Source organism: Bombina bombina, chromosome 4 (assembly GCF_027579735.1).
Source record: "Bombina bombina isolate aBomBom1 chromosome 4, aBomBom1.pri, whole genome shotgun sequence".
Taxonomy (NCBI): Eukaryota; Metazoa; Chordata; class Amphibia; order Anura; family Bombinatoridae; genus Bombina; species Bombina bombina.
Window position 1 is genome coordinate 612,312,632 of NC_069502.1, and position 20,793 is coordinate 612,333,424.

Here is a 20,793-nt window from a genome sequence, read left to right on the forward strand (position 1 = left end):
AATTCCATCCTATATGGACACCTTGTAAAAAAAGAAGATAACATTTAGCTTTGTGTGTATCATACGACTTAAAATTAGATTTTCATATACAGTATACTGTATAGATAGATATATCAACAAAAAATGAAAGTTGAAACTGTAATGCATCTGTGAATGCAATGTTTGGCAATGAAGGGGTGCTGTAATCCTCCTCCCTGACTGTGCTGCCTCCTCCCAGTGGGCAGTGCCATGGTGCTGTTAGGTTGTGTGCTCCCTGCGTGTGCCTCTCACTCGGCGTTACTGTAGCTGCCTGTGGTTGTCAGGAGGAGGAATGTTGAAGTCACTAGCAGGGTGACAGGCTCCTGCTGAAAGCAATACCTGCTCCCCAGTGTTGTCACTTCTCATCCCTCTACAAATATAAATAATAACAATGAACTCTGGTCCTCCCTCTTCTCACTGCTGCTGCTGATATGCAGTATTCTGGCAGCTTTCTTTTCGGACATCCGAGCTGAAGCTTTGATGTCGCAGGCTGTCCTTTCTGAGCCTGTGATTAATTTGCAGTGCAGTATCTGCTTCTTCTTCACCATTACAACAAGGAGAAAGGGACCTGCATGAGGTGTGGAGAATTGTCAAGATGGCAGCAGTAGGAGCACGGAGGTTATGTGCTTAGTGTATGATCACACATACAAGATCTCGCTGCAGCCTATCTGGATACTGGGACATAAATACTGGATTGGTATTGTTTTTCTGCGCAATGTTTGCTGGATGGAAAGGGATTCCTGGATGTGATAGCGGTGTAACTCTTCTGGATGGGTGATTTCTTTATTGCACGTGAAAACCCTTGTGCGGGAGTGGATTTGCAGCTAAGTTCTATGATTCTTGAGGGATATACGCGTGCACACAGAGAGCCAGGCAAGGTGTGACACGGGGACTCTATGCCTGCGCGGTGTCAGTGCAAGCTGAATCTCCACTGCTGGGACAGTTTGCAGGGACAGCCTTCACCTCCCCCCGGGACTCAGTGGAACACCTCTGAGTGCTCCCGCAGCGGGGCTAGAGGGTCCCACGTTTGTCATAGTAACCAGTTCCCCCATGAGAGGAGGGTTTGTTCCTTTGCAATGAGTTCTAACTGACGTTAGTTTTTTGCATAACTAAAGGGTATTTAATTATATACACAGCTATTGCTTCCTATTTGGAAGGTTGTGCATCATGACAGAAGCCACAACCTCGCTGTCCCCAGTGGAAGACGTGGAGTATGACCCGGACTTCGAGCCCCAGAGCCGGCCCAGATCTTGCACATGGCCCCTGCAACGGCCGGACTCTCAGGACAGCCCGGTCAAGCCTAGCAGCGCTGGGGAGCCCGGGGACGTAAACTCTATGATCCCGGAGGAAGAGGACGATGATGATGAGGAGGTACTGGGGGCAGCAGCAGCTGCTGCGAGTCCCGGGGAGAGAGGGACACTGCTGTTGTTGAGCAGCGCTAGCGGAGGGGAGCTGGGCTCAGTGGCCGTACTAACTGCTACAGCTGGAGGACTGGATGCAGTGCAGGCAGCCCAAGGAGGCAGCGGAGCAGCCGGAGCTCTGAGCGGGGTAGCCGGACAGCAGAGAAAGTGCTCGTCCCGCAGAAATGCATGGGGCAATATGTCATATGCGGACCTTATTACCCGAGCCATAGATAGCTCCCCGGACAAGAGGCTCACGCTATCACAGATATACGACTGGATGGTCCGCTCAGTGCCCTACTTCAAGGACAAGGGAGACAGCAACAGCTCGGCTGGGTGGAAGGTAAGCAAGGGGCACACCGCACTCATATTACACAGAGCTCTCTCTGTAATGCAACTGCTCGTCCATCACTCCGTAACTATATTATAATAACGCTACTGCACTCGCATTACTCTGGGGGCGTAACATACAATGCACTCATTTAGTGATGTGTCTAATGCAACTGCGCTCAGATTACTCATATACTGTAACTGTATAATACATTGCACCCACACATCACAGAGGCTTATGTTTATAACGCAGCTGCACTCGTCACATGGCTAATGCTGCACCCCTTATGCACGTTATATGTGAATATAACTATAAGGCAACTACAAGGGCTATAACTAACATAGAATGGGGTACAGCATTGTACAGTTCTATGCTCACATCATGTCAATATATTTTCATAACATTTATTTACATATTCTGAATATTTTTTGTTTATAGATAATGTAGAACGGTTTGGAAAGTTTTAGTTGTAGCTCAATAAATGAAAAGCAAATACATTTAAAGTGGTAAAAGAAACGAGGATACATTTTTTTTAGTAAAAGAAAATATAGAAATCCACCAAATCTGTAAAGTGAAGACTTTTAATAAATAAAATATCAACACGTGTCATTAAGAAAAAGTGTAGTTTGAGGTTGTTGAAAACCAAATAAAAATGAAAGGGGCAGTGTAGTCAAACTTGAAATGCAATTAGTTAATTCTAACCCATTAGAAGCATTTTGTAAGCAAAAATGCTTCTAGTAAAATCAAGTGATCACTATTACTGTGCACACAAATTGTGGGCAGTACTTACATATGCCTCACATACATGCAATTACACTTTATTAGGTGTTTAGTGTGTAGATGGTGTCACATGTCTAAGAAGCTGCAAAATGTAAATGGAAGTACATAAGGAATGTGTAAGTATGCATTACAAGTCGTGCACAGTAAAAAGTGATAAAAAAAAGTGCTAGTTAAAGGGACACTGAACCCAAATGTTTTCTTTAACAATTCAGATAGAGCATGCAATTTTAAGCAACTTTCTAATTTACTCCTATTATCAATTTTTCTTCGTTCTCTTGCTATCTTTATTTAAAAAGCAGGAATGTGATGCATAGGAGCCGGCCCATTTTTGGTTGATAACCTGGGTTATGCTTGCTTATTGGTGGGTAAATGTAAGCCTCCAATAAGCAAGCGCAATCCATGGTGCTGAACCTAAAATGGGCTGGCTGCTAAGATTTACATTCCTGCTTTTAAGATAAAGATAGCAAGAGAACAAAGAAAAATTGATAATAGGAGTAAATTAGAAAGTTGCTTAAAATTTCATGCTGTATCTGAATCATGAAAGAAAGAACATTGGGTTTAGTGTCACTTTAATAGTAGAAGCATTTTTGTTTTAACAAATAATGTTGAAGAAATGCTTCTAATGGAAATAGAAATGCTCACACACACACATATATATATATGAGCTAGGAAAGGGAGGACACACTCAGGATTTATATACATCAAAGTTAGTTTATTGTTTATAACAACAACGTTAGAAAGTCATAAGGATAGGTTGACGTTTCGGCTTACATAGAAGCCTTCATCAAGACAGATGAACAACTCACAACGGCGGCTAGCATCCGCACACAACACCATTCTGTTTTGCCGGTGGTGTTGTGTGCGGCTGCTAGTCGCCGTTGTGAGTTGTTCATCTGTCTTGATGAAGGCTTCTATGTAAGCTGAAACGTCGACCTATCCTTATGACTTTCTAACGTTGTTGTTATAAACAATAAACTAACTTTGATGTATATAAATCCTGAGTGTGTCCTCCCTTTCCTAGCTCTTATCTACAATCCATTGAGGATTGCACCCAGGTGCTTCATTATTAGTTGAAGCTGGAGTGCTGGAACACGTGCTAATTATATATATAAATATATATGTATATTACATCATTTGTTCTTCTTATAATTCCATAATACAAACATTAAAGGAGCATGCAACCCTACATTTTTCTTTCATGATTCAGATAGAGCATACCATTTTAAACAACTTTTCAATTTAGTTCTATTATCAAATTTGCTTCAATCTCCTGATATCCTTTGTTGAAGGAGCAACAATGCACTACTGGGAGCTAGCTGAATACATTGGGTTAGCGAGTGGCAAGAGGCATATATGTGCAAACTCATCCTGCAGCAGCTAGCCCCAGCCATGCATTGCTGCTCCTGATCCTACATAGGTGTCCTTTTCAACAAAGGATATCATGAGAACAAAGCAAATGAGATAATATGAGTAAATTAGAAAACTAGTTAAAATTGCATGCTCTATCTGATCAGTTAAATAAAAAAAATAGTGTACTACTCCTTTAACATTTATGATAACATTTGTCACATGTTCGATTAAACAATTATATTAAAAAGTATACTGCTCTCTGTAATCCCATACAAATATATCAAATACTCAGTGGAATAATAAGTTTGACTTTTTTCCTCAAATAGCTTGTATCAGTGAATACTAATTATTCTACATGTATACAGACGTAGTTATGTAGCTCCCAAAAGTTATTTTTTTGTCGCTTCCATATTTTGAGTGGCTCCTGACTTTCTAAGGACCTCTGTTACTCCCTGTATCTACTGTGGAATCTGTTAGCACAATGCAAATAATGATATAATAATAATAATAATAATAATAATAATAATAATATGTATTGCTTAACAAGTGAGCATACTGTGTAGCTAGAGAAGTTTCCTGTTAGGAATGTTCGCACAAATTATTATATATGATTGTCTTCATTTCAGCGGATGCCAATGCTTTGTTAGCTGTATGTGGTAAAATTGACTGTCTTGTATTTTTGGCCATAAACATCATTGTTATCAAGCTATTTGTTGTTTAATAAAAAAATCCTAAAGGAACCTATGCCTTTAAGAAAGTTTCAAAGGCACTGTGTAAATATATGTTCATGTTTACTGCTCAGCCTCAATTGGTAAAGGCTGTTTGTTTTCATATGTGACATGGCTGGTGGTACAGCCAATCAGAAGTCTTACCACTTACCCATTCCGTCAAAGCAGAGCTTATTCCCACTCTCTGCTCTAGCTTGCCTGACTACAGTATGACAGTAAACATTCACCCATGCGGTACCACACTTATAGTTAACAAATGCTATATAAAAAGTTTACGTTTTCAAATATAGTTAACTGTTTGTTTTTCAATAGTCTAGCCTGCTCCAGATCATTACTAAAATGCCGTGATTGCCTACATACTTTGCTTTGGGATACTCACAGCAAACTTTTTAAATTCATGTGATACCCATGATTTGTTTAGTTTTGTTTGGGGCATGCTATGGAACTATGTAAAGTACAGTAGTGTTAAATGAATATATATATATATATATATATATATATATATATATATATATATATATATATATATATATATATATATATATATATATATATATATATATATATATATATATATATATATATATATATATATATATATATATACAGTATATATACTATATATATATATATATATATATACAACATTACACAATCAGTGTCAGAAGTTTTTTTAAATTTTTATTTCATCTGGGTAGACCAATTATAAAAGCATGTGATACACAGAACATTTTAACACCCTGATTAGCAATCAATGTCATAGGGCATGATGTCATAATGTACTTGATGGAAGGTGATGATTGCACTTTCTTTGACCAAGATGTCACAATTGTCTGACATTCTGATTTCATGAATACCTGATTAATAACCGTTTTCATTACAAAAGAATGATACTTATACTATACAGCAAGGTACTGCAATAGTTTTTTTTACTAAAAATATAAGTCTATGTAAGATGACTGGGAAGGCTAGTAAAACTGTTACTGCAGGTTTTAACAAATTTACTTTACATTTTGACTCTTGTACTCTCATACACTTGTCGAACAACGCCTGATTAAAGGGACACTGAACCCATTTTTTTTCTTTCGTGATTCAGATAGAGCATGCAATTTTAAGCAACTTTCTAATTTACTCCTGTTATCAAATTTTCTTCATTCTCTTGGTATCTTTATTTAAATTGCAAGAATGTAAGTATAGATACCGAGTAAAATTTTGAAAAAAATAGTCTCTGCGCTGTGAGTATTTACACAAAGCTGCTAAAAATAAATATAAGGAATCCCCAAACTCCTTAATAAAATTAGGACTAGAGTAATCACTTTAACTACAAACTGTAGCTAAGTGATAAGTTATTTAGCTGCGCTATCCAAAGATAGCTAAATGAGTGTAGTATACTAATATCTAGGTAATCCTATATTGGCACAACTATATCAAATGTATTTAAAAATGTATTTATTACAATGCGAAAAAACAGAAAATTAAAATCAATTCAGTGCAAGCATATAATGATTAGACCTTTTAAATACACACAATAAATGGATAATATGCAGGACATATAAAGCATAACATATAAAGCATACAAACGAGACCAATGGGATGATATTGATGAGATGATATGGTTCCAATGTAATAGATTGTGGCATATGTGGCAAGCCGTATTAGTAAAGCAGACACATGTGTTTAATAAACACAGCGATGTTAGCAAAGTTAGCGTTTTACTTTTCCTTTCCCAAAGTTGCAGGGTTGGCCAAACTGCAGAATAGAGGCGAGAAGAATGGACAAGAAAATCCTTTTACAAACACAAAATGAGTTCAAATTGGCAAGGTGTTTACTAATACTTACACCGGAAGCCAAATGATGTTCCTCTGTGTTTGTTTGTTCCTCCAGGCGGCAAATTTCAAACGGTCCTGTGCTTCCCTGGAGAGATCAAGTTACATAGCTTAGGAGAATGTTTGCGGCAGTCAGTACAATGTGGCTACGGAAGCCCAAGTAGTCCAGTATTAGAGTAACGCGTTTCGGCTGTGCGCAGCCTTTCTCAAACTCAATACTGTTGTGAATTGGACGATGGTATTTATTTACTCGTCTTAAAGGGATAGATGCACCCACTTTTTTCTTTTTTTCCCCCTTTTCTTCAGTTTGCATAATATAAATGTCCAACATCTGATAACAGTACAATTTTGCTATGGGGATATATTGTACATTAAAAGACAAAGTCCTGTTAACATATTTTATATAAAGAACAACACATAAAATTAATGGATAAAGAACATCGTTAAAACATCCAAAGAGAGATACCAAATGTAGTATGTTAAGATTACATTGTTTTTGGATAAAGGACCGCACTAATTCTAAGCTTAACCTTCAAATCTTTCTTATATCAAAACCACATGTAGAAATCTTAAAAGGGGAATTTATTAGATTGTATAGATCATAAAAAATATATTTTAAAACTTATAAAATAGATAAAACTAATTATTTAAGATATTGACAAGTCTTACTCAGATTACACACTTATCTGCATATGTGTATACATATGAATCCATACGTATATCCATATACACATATTCCTAATAAGTATATTTATTGTTATTATTTTATACTCCTCAATTTCAAACAGTAGATTGAGGTTGGAATATTAGGATATTAAAATATTAGGACATTAAAATATTAGAATATTAAAACATTAAAATATTAAAATATTAAATATTAAAATATAGTACATTTGCTTCAAATTAGATTATGGCTTAGATCTTATAAATAGAAGTTAATCTTTCAAATAGCAATTTAAGTCCAATTCCAAGTTTAGGCCTTGTGGAGTCAGGGTACCTAGTTGGAAAATCCACTTCCCTTCTCTTTTTAGGACTTCATTATGAAGGTCCCCTCCTCTCCAATTTTTGGAAACCTGATCTATACCCATGAATTTAAAATCCTTAAGATTGGCATTATTACAGGTAGCAAAATGTTTTGGCACTGGAAGGTCTTTATTACGATCCTTGTCGTGGTGCTCAATAGACAGGATATGCTCTCTTATCCTATCACGTAGGGGCCTTTCCGATTCCCCTACGTATTGAGCCCCACATTTACATTCTATGACATAAATTACATTTCTATCTGTACATCGAATCATTTGTTGAATTTTAAAAGTTTCTCCTGTAATATTAGATTTTACCTCTTTTCTCTTCATTCCATATTGACAGGACTTACACTTATGGCATGGGTAATACCCTTTAATGTCTTTTCCCCATAAGTCCTTTTTCTTTTTTTCTTGTTTTCTTTTTAGATCTGAAGGGGCAAGTCTCATTTTAAGATTTTTTGCTTTTTTATATACAATTTGTGGTTTATCTGGTATAAGTGGACCTATCTTCTCATCTGATTTTAAAATACTCCAATGTTTCCTTAGAATTTTTTCTATTATATTTTTATTGCCACTATATGTTGTAATAAATGGTAAAAACATTGCTTCATTTATTTTATTTCTCTTAGTTAAATCAGTTTGTTTTCCCTTTAGGATTAGGTCTCGGTCTAAATCACGTACATTTCCTATTGTTTTGTTTAAGATGTCGCTATCATAGCCCCTATTAATAAACTTCTCTTTTAAAATATTTGACTGTATATCATAATCATGTAGGGTACTGCAGTTCTTTCTAATTCGTACGAACTGTCCCATTGGGATGTTTTCCTTCCATTGTGTGTGGTGGCAACTTAATTGATGTATGTAGTTATTAGCATCCACCTGTTTAAAATGTGTTTTTGAAAGTAACTTATTGCCATTTACAAATATTTCTAAATCTAAAAATTGTATATTAGTTTGACTCTTAGCACATGTAAATTTTAAATTTTTAACATTTGTATTCATGGATTTAATGAACTCATTTAGACCCTCCTCACTACCGTGCCAAATCATGAAGATATCATCTATGTACCGCCGATAGGTAACCAGGCCTGACCCCAGCACGCTATCTGTTAGGAAATCTTTTTCCCATAAACCCATAAACAGATTGGCGTAGCTGGGGGCAAACCTGGTCCCCATGGCGGTACCTTGCTGTTGGTTATAAAAGACATCCATAAAAGTAAAATAATTATGATTTAAAATATATTCTATACAATTTAAAATAAAACCCTTTTGTTCTTCTGGTAATGACTTATCTAAGTCTAGGAAAAATTTAACAGCTCTCAGGCCATCCTTATGTGCTATGCACGTATACAAGGATGTAACGTCACAAGTGACAAGAAAATCTCCTTCCTTCCACTCTATGTCTTTTATTAAATTTAGTATGTCTTTGGAATCCTTTAAATAAGAGGGTAAAGTTTTAACATGTTCTTGCAAAAATAAGTCTATATACTCAGATAAATTTGAGGTTATGGAACCAATCCCCGAAATTATTGGCCTTCCTGGGGGGTTTATGAGGGACTTATGTATTTTTGGTAAACTATATAAAATAGGTATCCTTGGATGTTTTGGCAATAGATATAGCATTTCTTTTTCTGTTAGTATCCCTATGTTATTTCCCGAATTCAATAATTCTTTAAGAGAGTCGGTATATTCATCTGTGGGGTTTTTTTCAAGTTTTTTATATGTGATATTATCTCCCAAAATTTCTTGACACATATTGATATATTGTTCCTTGTCTAGGACGACAATCCCCCCGCCCTTATCGGCCGGTTTAATTATTAGGTTGTCATCTTTTTCTAATTCTTTAATGGTATTTAGTTGTTTTTTACTTAAATTGTTCCTTAGTTTACCTATTTTTGTATTATTAATATTTTCAATCTCCTTTAATATTAATTTTTCAAATGTTTCTATCTGCGGCCCTTTGTCATATTTTGGGTAAAAGCAGGATTTTTCTCTCAGTTTTGTGTGTTTAAATTTTTCTTGTGTTACACTTTCCTGTCTTAATTCTGGTTCATTCCTTATAAACCATCTTTTAACTGTTAATTTACGGATAAATTTATGAGCATCTATGTAAGTTCCAAATTTATCTAATTTAGCAGTAGGGGCAAAGGTAAGCCCTTTGCTGAGAATTTGCTCTTGGGATTTGTTAAGTATTTTACCACTTAGATTAAAAATACCATTCCCACCCTTATTTTCTTGACTTATGTTCTTTTTGTCTTTTTCTGTCCTTCTTGATCCTCCTCTACTTCCTCTCTTTCTGATGACCTTCTTTTTCTTCCTTCCCTTTGGGGTAATTGTTTTGTGTTTTTTATTTGGCCTAATTCTAAAAAAGAGGAGGAAGATAAAGAAGAAGCGGAGGATGATTTATCTCCATTTTCTAAGTGTTTCTTTTTTTCTTTCACTTTCTGGCCTATCGGAGTGTTACATTCTGAATTAGTTTTTGTTGGATCCAGTATTTCAAATCTATTTGAGGTGGGGAGAGGACCCTGCCCCCCATTTCTATTTAAATTGGGTGTTGGTCTCCAATCATGATCTTTATATCTATCAGAATTCCCATAATTTCCATAATTTCTATTCCTATAGTTCTGTTGCCTCCAATTGTCTCTACTTTCAAATTCAAAATTCCTTCCTCTATCCTCATTGTAAAATCTATTCGATCCATTCATAAAATATGATGTTCTATTTTCGTTTTGGTTAAAATAATTTCTATTGTGATTATAACCTTCATTAAAACTACCTCCAACAAAATTTCTCCTATCATAGTGACCTTCATTAAAATTAGTTCTGACAAAATTTCCTCTATTTTGGTGGTTGTTAACCCTATTCCAATTGTTCTGATAATGCCTTGGTTCAGCACCTTTGGAATAGTTATAATAATAATTATTACCATTTCTTTTGTTAGGTTCAATTATTTGGGAGTTAGATGATGAACTCTGCTTATTATCACTATTTTTCTGTTGTTCATTAGTAAACTGCCCCGCAGTATCCTTACTGGCCTCATTCTTTTCATTATATCTCCATCTATGTGAAATATATTTATCCTTATCTGGTTTATTCTCGTGAGACAAATAGTCATCACGGTCTCTTTCGAATTTCCTAATTTTTAATGCCAAAATTTCTTCCTTTGTCTTGTCCATTAGGGCCTTTATCTCTTTCTCTTTAATTTTATATTCTTCCAGCTCTTTATATTCATTAATTTTTTCTTCCAAGAGACGAATTTCTATTTCTAGTTGTTTTAAAATTTCGCCTCTGTGGTCCTTAATTAGTCTCATTAGTTTAAAAGAAGCCTCTTCTAATATTTCATTCCACTTGTTTTTAAAATCAGCCTCTTCGACTTTAAAAGAACATTCTTTTTTTATTCTTAACCCTCTTGGGACTCTTTTATGTTCCAAATATTTTTCAATAAAGATATATTCTGTTCTATGTTTAAATTCTGCTATCATTTTAGTTTGTAGTTCTTTCATTAATTCTACTAATAAATCCAGCTTTTCAGTAGTGATTGCTGTTTCTACATGTAATTTATCATTAGAAAGCATATTATATATATCTTTATAAAGATTAGTTCTGTATTCAAAAACATTGTTTTCATTATTAGTATCTACCATACTCACTGCTGCAGGTGGCTATTATAGGGGATTTTGAACAACAAGTAAAATTTTGAAAAAAATAGTCTCTGCGCTGTGAGTATTTACACAAAGCTGCTAAAAATAAATATAAGGAATCCCCAAACTCCTTAATAAAATTAGGACTAGAGTAATCACTTTAACTACAAACTGTAGCTAAGTGATAAGTTATTTAGCTGCGCTATCCAAAGATAGCTAAATGAGTGTAGTATACTAATATCTAGGTAATCCTATATTGGCACAACTATATCAAATGTATTTAAAAATGTATTTATTACAATGCGAAAAAACAGAAAATTAAAATCAATTCAGTGCAAGCATATAATGATTAGACCTTTTAAATACACACAATAAATGGATAATATGCAGGACATATAAAGCATAACATATAAAGCATACAAACGAGACCAATGGGATGATATTGATGAGATGATATGGTTCCAATGTAATAGATTGTGGCATATGTGGCAAGCCGTATTAGTAAAGCAGACACATGTGTTTAATAAACACAGCGATGTTAGCAAAGTTAGCGTTTTACTTTTCCTTTCCCAAAGTTGCAGGGTTGGCCAAACTGCAGAATAGAGGCGAGAAGAATGGACAAGAAAATCCTTTTACAAACACAAAATGAGTTCAAATTGGCAAGGTGTTTACTAATACTTACACCGGAAGCCAAATGATGTTCCTCTGTGTTTGTTTGTTCCTCCAGGCGGCAAATTTCAAACGGTCCTGTGCTTCCCTGGAGAGATCAAGTTACATAGCTTAGGAGAATGTTTGCGGCAGTCAGTACAATGTGGCTACGGAAGCCCAAGTAGTCCAGTATTAGAGTAACGCGTTTCGGCTGTGCGCAGCCTTTCTCAAACTCAATACTGTTGTGAATTGGACGATGGTATTTATTTACTCGTCTTAAAGGGATAGATGCACCCACTTTTTTCTTTTTTTCCCCCTTTTCTTCAGTTTGCATAATATAAATGTCCAACATCTGATAACAGTACAATTTTGCTATGGGGATATATTGTACATTAAAAGACAAAGTCCTGTTAACATATTTTATATAAAGAACAACACATAAAATTAATGGATAAAGAACATCGTTAAAACATCCAAAGAGAGATACCAAATGTAGTATGTTAAGATTACATTGTTTTTGGATAAAGGACCGCACTAATTCTAAGCTTAACCTTCAAATCTTTCTTATATCAAAACCACATGTAGAAATCTTAAAAGGGGAATTTATTAGATTGTATAGATCATAAAAAATATATTTTAAAACTTATAAAATAGATAAAACTAATTATTTAAGATATTGACAAGTCTTACTCAGATTACACACTTATCTGCATATGTGTATACATATGAATCCATACGTATATCCATATACACATATTCCTAATAAGTATATTTATTGTTATTATTTTATACTCCTCAATTTCAAACAGTAGATTGAGGTTGGAATATTAGGATATTAAAATATTAGGACATTAAAATATTAGAATATTAAAACATTAAAATATTAAAATATTAAATATTAAAATATAGTACATTTGCTTCAAATTAGATTATGGCTTAGATCTTATAAATAGAAGTTAATCTTTCAAATAGCAATTTAAGTCCAATTCCAAGTTTAGGCCTTGTGGAGTCAGGGTACCTAGTTGGAAAATCCACTTCCCTTCTCTTTTTAGGACTTCATTATGAAGGTCCCCTCCTCTCCAATTTTTGGAAACCTGATCTATACCCATGAATTTAAAATCCTTAAGATTGGCATTATTACAGGTAGCAAAATGTTTTGGCACTGGAAGGTCTTTATTACGATCCTTGTCGTGGTGCTCAATAGACAGGATATGCTCTCTTATCCTATCACGTAGGGGCCTTTCCGATTCCCCTACGTATTGAGCCCCACATTTACATTCTATGACATAAATTACATTTCTATCTGTACATCGAATCATTTGTTGAATTTTAAAAGTTTCTCCTGTAATATTAGATTTTACCTCTTTTCTCTTCATTCCATATTGACAGGACTTACACTTATGGCATGGGTAATACCCTTTAATGTCTTTTCCCCATAAGTCCTTTTTCTTTTTTTCTTGTTTTCTTTTTAGATCTGAAGGGGCAAGTCTCATTTTAAGATTTTTTGCTTTTTTATATACAATTTGTGGTTTATCTGGTATAAGTGGACCTATCTTCTCATCTGATTTTAAAATACTCCAATGTTTCCTTAGAATTTTTTCTATTATATTTTTATTGCCACTATATGTTGTAATAAATGGTAAAAACATTGCTTCATTTATTTTATTTCTCTTAGTTAAATCAGTTTGTTTTCCCTTTAGGATTAGGTCTCGGTCTAAATCACGTACATTTCCTATTGTTTTGTTTAAGATGTCGCTATCATAGCCCCTATTAATAAACTTCTCTTTTAAAATATTTGACTGTATATCATAATCATGTAGGGTACTGCAGTTCTTTCTAATTCGTACGAACTGTCCCATTGGGATGTTTTCCTTCCATTGTGTGTGGTGGCAACTTAATTGATGTATGTAGTTATTAGCATCCACCTGTTTAAAATGTGTTTTTGAAAGTAACTTATTGCCATTTACAAATATTTCTAAATCTAAAAATTGTATATTAGTTTGACTCTTAGCACATGTAAATTTTAAATTTTTAACATTTGTATTCATGGATTTAATGAACTCATTTAGACCCTCCTCACTACCGTGCCAAATCATGAAGATATCATCTATGTACCGCCGATAGGTAACCAGGCCTGACCCCAGCACGCTATCTGTTAGGAAATCTTTTTCCCATAAACCCATAAACAGATTGGCGTAGCTGGGGGCAAACCTGGTCCCCATGGCGGTACCTTGCTGTTGGTTATAAATAGAATAAAAAAAGAATGTTCTTTTAAAGTCGAAGAGGCTGATTTTAAAAACAAGTGGAATGAAATATTAGAAGAGGCTTCTTTTAAACTAATGAGACTAATTAAGGACCACAGAGGCGAAATTTTAAAACAACTAGAAATAGAAATTCGTCTCTTGGAAGAAAAAATTAATGAATATAAAGAGCTGGAAGAATATAAAATTAAAGAGAAAGAGATAAAGGCCCTAATGGACAAGACAAAGGAAGAAATTTTGGCATTAAAAATTAGGAAATTCGAAAGAGACCGTGATGACTATTTGTCTCACGAGAATAAACCAGATAAGGATAAATATATTTCACATAGATGGAGATATAATGAAAAGAATGAGGCCAGTAAGGATACTGCGGGGCAGTTTACTAATGAACAACAGAAAAATAGTGATAATAAGCAGAGTTCATCATCTAACTCCCAAATAATTGAACCTAACAAAAGAAATGGTAATAATTATTATTATAACTATTCCAAAGGTGCTGAACCAAGGCATTATCAGAACAATTGGAATAGGGTTAACAACCACCAAAATAGAGGAAATTTTGTCAGAACTAATTTTAATGAAGGTCACTATGATAGGAGAAATTTTGTTGGAGGTAGTTTTAATGAAGGTTATAATCACAATAGAAATTATTTTAACCAAAACGAAAATAGAACATCATATTTTATGAATGGATCGAATAGATTTTACAATGAGGATAGAGGAAGGAATTTTGAATTTGAAAGTAGAGACAATTGGAGGCAACAGAACTATAGGAATAGAAATTATGGAAATTATGGGAATTCTGATAGATATAAAGATCATGATTGGAGACCAACACCCAATTTAAATAGAAATGGGGGGCAGGGTCCTCTCCCCACCTCAAATAGATTTGAAATACTGGATCCAACAAAAACTAATTCAGAATGTAACACTCCGATAGGCCAGAAAGTGAAAGAAAAAAAGAAACACTTAGAAAATGGAGATAAATCATCCTCCGCTTCTTCTTTATCTTCCTCCTCTTTTTTAGAATTAGGCCAAATAAAAAACACAAAACAATTACCCCAAAGGGAAGGAAGAAAAAGAAGGTCATCAGAAAGAGAGGAAGTAGAGGAGGATCAAGAAGGACAGAAAAAGACAAAAAGAACATAAGTCAAGAAAATAAGGGTGGGAATGGTATTTTTAATCTAAGTGGTAAAATACTTAACAAATCCCAAGAGCAAATTCTCAGCAAAGGGCTTACCTTTGCCCCTACTGCTAAATTAGATAAATTTGGAACTTACATAGATGCTCATAAATTTATCCGTAAATTAACAGTTAAAAGATGGTTTATAAGGAATGAACCAGAATTAAGACAGGAAAGTGTAACACAAGAAAAATTTAAACACACAAAACTGAGAGAAAAATCCTGCTTTTACCCAAAATATGACAAAGGGCCGCAGATAGAAACATTTGAAAAATTAATATTAAAGGAGATTGAAAATATTAATAATACAAAAATAGGTAAACTAAGGAACAATTTAAGTAAAAAACAACTAAATACCATTAAAGAATTAGAAAAAGATGACAACCTAATAATTAAACCGGCCGATAAGGGCGGGGGGATTGTCGTCCTAGACAAGGAACAATATATCAATATGTGTCAAGAAATTTTGGGAGATAATATCACATATAAAAAACTTGAAAAAAACCCCACAGATGAATATACCGACTCTCTTAAAGAATTATTGAATTCGGGAAATAACATAGGGATACTAACAGAAAAAGAAATGCTATATCTATTGCCAAAACATCCAAGGATACCTATTTTATATAGTTTACCAAAAATACATAAGTCCCTCATAAACCCCCCAGGAAGGCCAATAATTTCGGGGATTGGTTCCATAACCTCAAATTTATCTGAGTATATAGACTTATTTTTGCAAGAACATGTTAAAACTTTACCCTCTTATTTAAAGGATTCCAAAGACATACTAAATTTAATAAAAGACATAGAGTGGAAGGAAGGAGATTTTCTTGTCACTTGTGACGTTACATCCTTGTATACGTGCATAGCACATAAGGATGGCCTGAGAGCTGTTAAATTTTTCCTAGACTTAGATAAGTCATTACCAGAAGAACAAAAGGGTTTTATTTTAAATTGTATAGAATATATTTTAAATCATAATTATTTTACTTTTATGGATGTCTTTTATAACCAACAGCAAGGTACCGCCATGGGGACCAGGTTTGCCCCCAGCTACGCCAATCTGTTTATGGGTTTATGGGAAAAAGATTTCCTAACAGATAGCGTGCTGGGGTCAGGCCTGGTTACCTATCGGCGGTACATAGATGATATCTTCATGATTTGGCACGGTAGTGAGGAGGGTCTAAATGAGTTCATTAAATCCATGAATACAAATGTTAAAAATTTAAAATTTACATGTGCTAAGAGTCAAACTAATATACAATTTTTAGATTTAGAAATATTTGTAAATGGCAATAAGTTACTTTCAAAAACACATTTTAAACAGGTGGATGCTAATAACTACATACATCAATTAAGTTGCCACCACACACAATGGAAGGAAAACATCCCAATGGGACAGTTCGTACGAATTAGAAAGAACTGCAGTACCCTACATGATTATGATATACAGTCAAATATTTTAAAAGAGAAGTTTATTAATAGGGGCTATGATAGCGACATCTTAAACAAAACAATAGGAAATGTACGTGATTTAGACCGAGACCTAATCCTAAAGGGAAAACAAACTGATTTAACTAAGAGAAATAAAATAAATGAAGCAATGTTTTTACCATTTATTACAACATATAGTGGCAATAAAAATATAATAGAAAAAATTCTAAGGAAACATTGGAGTATTTTAAAATCAGATGAGAAGATAGGTCCACTTATACCAGATAAACCACAAATTGTATATAAAAAAGCAAAAAATCTTAAAATGAGACTTGCCCCTTCAGATCTAAAAAGAAAACAAGAAAAAAAGAAAAAGGACTTATGGGGAAAAGACATTAAAGGGTATTACCCATGCCATAAGTGTAAGTCCTGTCAATATGGAATGAAGAGAAAAGAGGTAAAATCTAATATTACAGGAGAAACTTTTAAAATTCAACAAATGATTCGATGTACAGATAGAAATGTAATTTATGTCATAGAATGTAAATGTGGGGCTCAATACGTAGGGGAATCGGAAAGGCCCCTACGTGATAGGATAAGAGAGCATATCCTGTCTATTGAGCACCACGACAAGGATCGTAATAAAGACCTTCCAGTGCCAAAACATTTTGCTACCTGTAATAATGCCAATCTTAAGGATTTTAAATTCATGGGTATAGATCAGGTTTCCAAAAATTGGAGAGGAGGGGACCTTCATAATGAAGTCCTAAAAAGAGAAGGGAAGTGGATTTTCCAACTAGGTACCCTGACTCCACAAGGCCTAAACTTGGAATTGGACTTAAATTGCTATTTGAAAGATTAACTTCTATTTATAAGATCTAAGCCATAATCTAATTTGAAGCAAATGTACTATATTTTAATATTTAATATTTTAATATTTTAATGTTTTAATATTCTAATATTTTAATGTCCTAATATTTTAATATCCTAATATTCCAACCTCAATCTACTGTTTGAAATTGAGGAGTATAAAATAATAACAATAAATATACTTATTAGGAATATGTGTATATGGATATACGTATGGATTCATATGTATACACATATGCAGATAAGTGTGTAATCTGAGTAAGACTTGTCAATATCTTAAATAATTAGTTTTATCTATTTTATAAGTTTTAAAATATATTTTTTATGATCTATACAATCTAATAAATTCCCCTTTTAAGATTTCTACATGTGGTTTTGATATAAGAAAGATTTGAAGGTTAAGCTTAGAATTAGTGCGGTCCTTTATCCAAAAACAATGTAATCTTAACATACTACATTTGGTATCTCTCTTTGGATGTTTTAACGATGTTCTTTATCCATTAATTTTATGTGTTGTTCTTTATATAAAATATGTTAACAGGACTTTGTCTTTTAATGTACAATATATCCCCATAGCAAAATTGTACTGTTATCAGATGTTGGACATTTATATTATGCAAACTGAAGAAAAGGGGGAAAAAAAGAAAAAAGTGGGTGCATCTATCCCTTTAAGACGAGTAAATAAATACCATCGTCCAATTCACAACAGTATTGAGTTTGAGAAAGGCTGCGCACAGCCGAAACGCGTTACTCTAATACTGGACTACTTGGGCTTCCGTAGCCACATTGTACTGACTGCCGCAAACATTCTCCTAAGCTATGTAACTTGATCTCTCCAGGGAAGCACAGGACCGTTTGAAATTTGCCGCCTGGAGGAACAAACAAACACAGAGGAACATCATTTGGCTTCCGGTGTAAGTATTAGTAAACACCTTGCCAATTTGAACTCATTTTGTGTTTGTAAAAGGATTTTCTTGTCCATTCTTCTCGCCTCTATTCTGCAGTTTGGCCAACCCTGCAACTTTGGGAAAGGAAAAGTAAAACGCTAACTTTGCTAACATCGCTGTGTTTATTAAACACATGTGTCTGCTTTACTAATACGGCTTGCCACATATGCCACAATCTATTACATTGGAACCATATCATCTCATCAATATCATCCCATTGGTCTCGTTTGTATGCTTTATATGTTATGCTTTATATGTCCTGCATATTATCCATTTATTGTGTGTATTTAAAAGGTCTAATCATTATATGCTTGCACTGAATTGATTTTAATTTTCTGTTTTTTCGCATTGTAATAAATACATTTTTAAATACATTTGATATAGTTGTGCCAATATAGGATTACCTAGATATTAGTATACTACACTCATTTAGCTATCTTTGGATAGCGCAGCTAAATAACTTATCACTTAGCTACAGTTTGTAGTTAAAGTGATTACTCTAGTCCTAAGTATAGATACCGGCCCATTTTTGGTGAACAACTTGGGTTGTTCTTGCTGATTGGTGGATACATTCACCCACCAATAAACAAGGGCTGTCCAAAGGTCTGAACAAAAAAAATAGCTTAGATGTCTTCTTTTTCAAATAAAGATAGCAAGAGAATGAAGAAAATTTGATAATAAGAGTGAATTAGAAAGTTGCTTAAAATTGCATGCTCTATCTGAATCACAAAAGAAAAAATGTGGGTTCAGTGTCCCTTTAAGAGAGCATTGAAATCCAGCATTATCTTTTATGCATGTTCTAAACACTTTTTTTTTCAATAAAACTAGTGATTTAAGGCTTGACTATGTGTGTGTGTGTGTGGGCGTGCACACACATACACAAAACAGTGTGTAGTAGCGCACTTCCACACACATGTAGAAAAGTTTAAACTACTACACAATTTCTCCACATAAATCATCTTTCTTTTTGTATCCTGAGATCTAATCATCCTGTTTGGCTATACTCTATGTATCAGCATTATTGGTCTCAGTTCTTACTGATGTAAATTCACACACAGAATAAACTATTTCTGGGAGAATAGAGTGACAAGCTGTGTTTGGTGTACAAACAGGTACCCTATGCAAAATGATAGCGCATTGACACTAGCTCGTAACTAAATGTTCTTTCAGTGAAAGTTTGGTCAAGACTGAGGTCTAGTACTGGGGCCTCATTCAGAAATACCCCGCATGGACATGGAAACAAGGGGAGCACAGTGTTTTGACTTAGCTTTGTGCAGAGGTCCACTGAGATGACCTGGAAATAACAGAAACAAATTGTTTGGTCTTAACTTTGGGTCCCTGTGCAATATGTCACTGAGGGGACCAATAACCAAAGGTCATTATGGCTTAGTACTGGATTTCCAGTTACATAATAATGCAGGTACCTAGGAAACATAGTAGACACAGGGCTTCAATTCCTGCACCCAGTCACTGCTATTTAATTGCAACTTTTCTTTGGTTGCACAGTATGTTGGGATTTGTAGTTCACAGCTATGGCGTATGTGAGATGCACTAGCCTGCCAGCTGGCTATTAACATTAGACTGCATGTAGAGGGTGTAGCCCAGGAATCACAAGGTATTCTTTGCCTGCATGAATGCTTTGTAATTTATTAATACAACAAACCCAGTCCAGTATTTATAAACTACAAAAACAGAAAACGATGCACATTATTTTTGAGCTGAATAGTGACAATGTATAACCATAAATGTCTGTTGATTCATTACTTACAGAACAGTAATTTGTTAAAAACGATTTTTGTATTACACATTTTATAAAGTCAAAAATAAGAATGAATTATTTATTATTATGAGATCTGAGAGCATTGTTCTTATTCTGCAGACTGGTCATGTATCTTTTGTTCAGCAGCACCTCCCTCAAATGTTCTGGTTATTTTCAATCAATGAGAACATCTCTGAACCCATGTGCTAGTAAATATCCACAGGTTTCTTAAACACACCTCTTAAAGGGATAGGAAAGTCAAAATTAAACTTGCACGATTCAGATAAAACATGTCATTTTAAGGCATTTTTAAATTCACTTCTATTTTCAAATGTGCTTTATTCTATTGTTATACCTGCTTAAAAAAAGAATACGCACATATCCTACACTAGTGAGAGCTAGCTGCTGATCAGTGCCTGCACATTTGTCTCTTATGATTGGCTAACTAGATGTGTTTAGCTAGCTGCCAATAGTGCAATGCAGTTTTTTCAGCAATGGATAACAAGATAATGAAGTAAATTGGAAATTTGTTTAAAATTGTATGTTCTATCCAAATCATGAAAGAGAATTTTGGGGTTTCCTGTCCCTTTAA

General features: G+C 34.3%; 1 protein-coding gene across 1 annotated transcript in view; it reads left to right on the forward strand.

The window, feature by feature from the left end:
• Positions 1–280: 280 nt before the first annotated feature.
• The window catches only part of FOXO3 (forkhead box O3), a 316,234-nt gene continuing 295,721 nt past the window's right edge, over positions 281–20,793 (forward strand). The window contains exon 1 of the mRNA XM_053710617.1: positions 281–1,761. Within this exon, the coding sequence (XP_053566592.1) occupies positions 1,186–1,761 (576 nt within the window). The 5' untranslated portion in view covers positions 281–1,185. The remainder of the gene's footprint in view (positions 1,762–20,793) is intronic.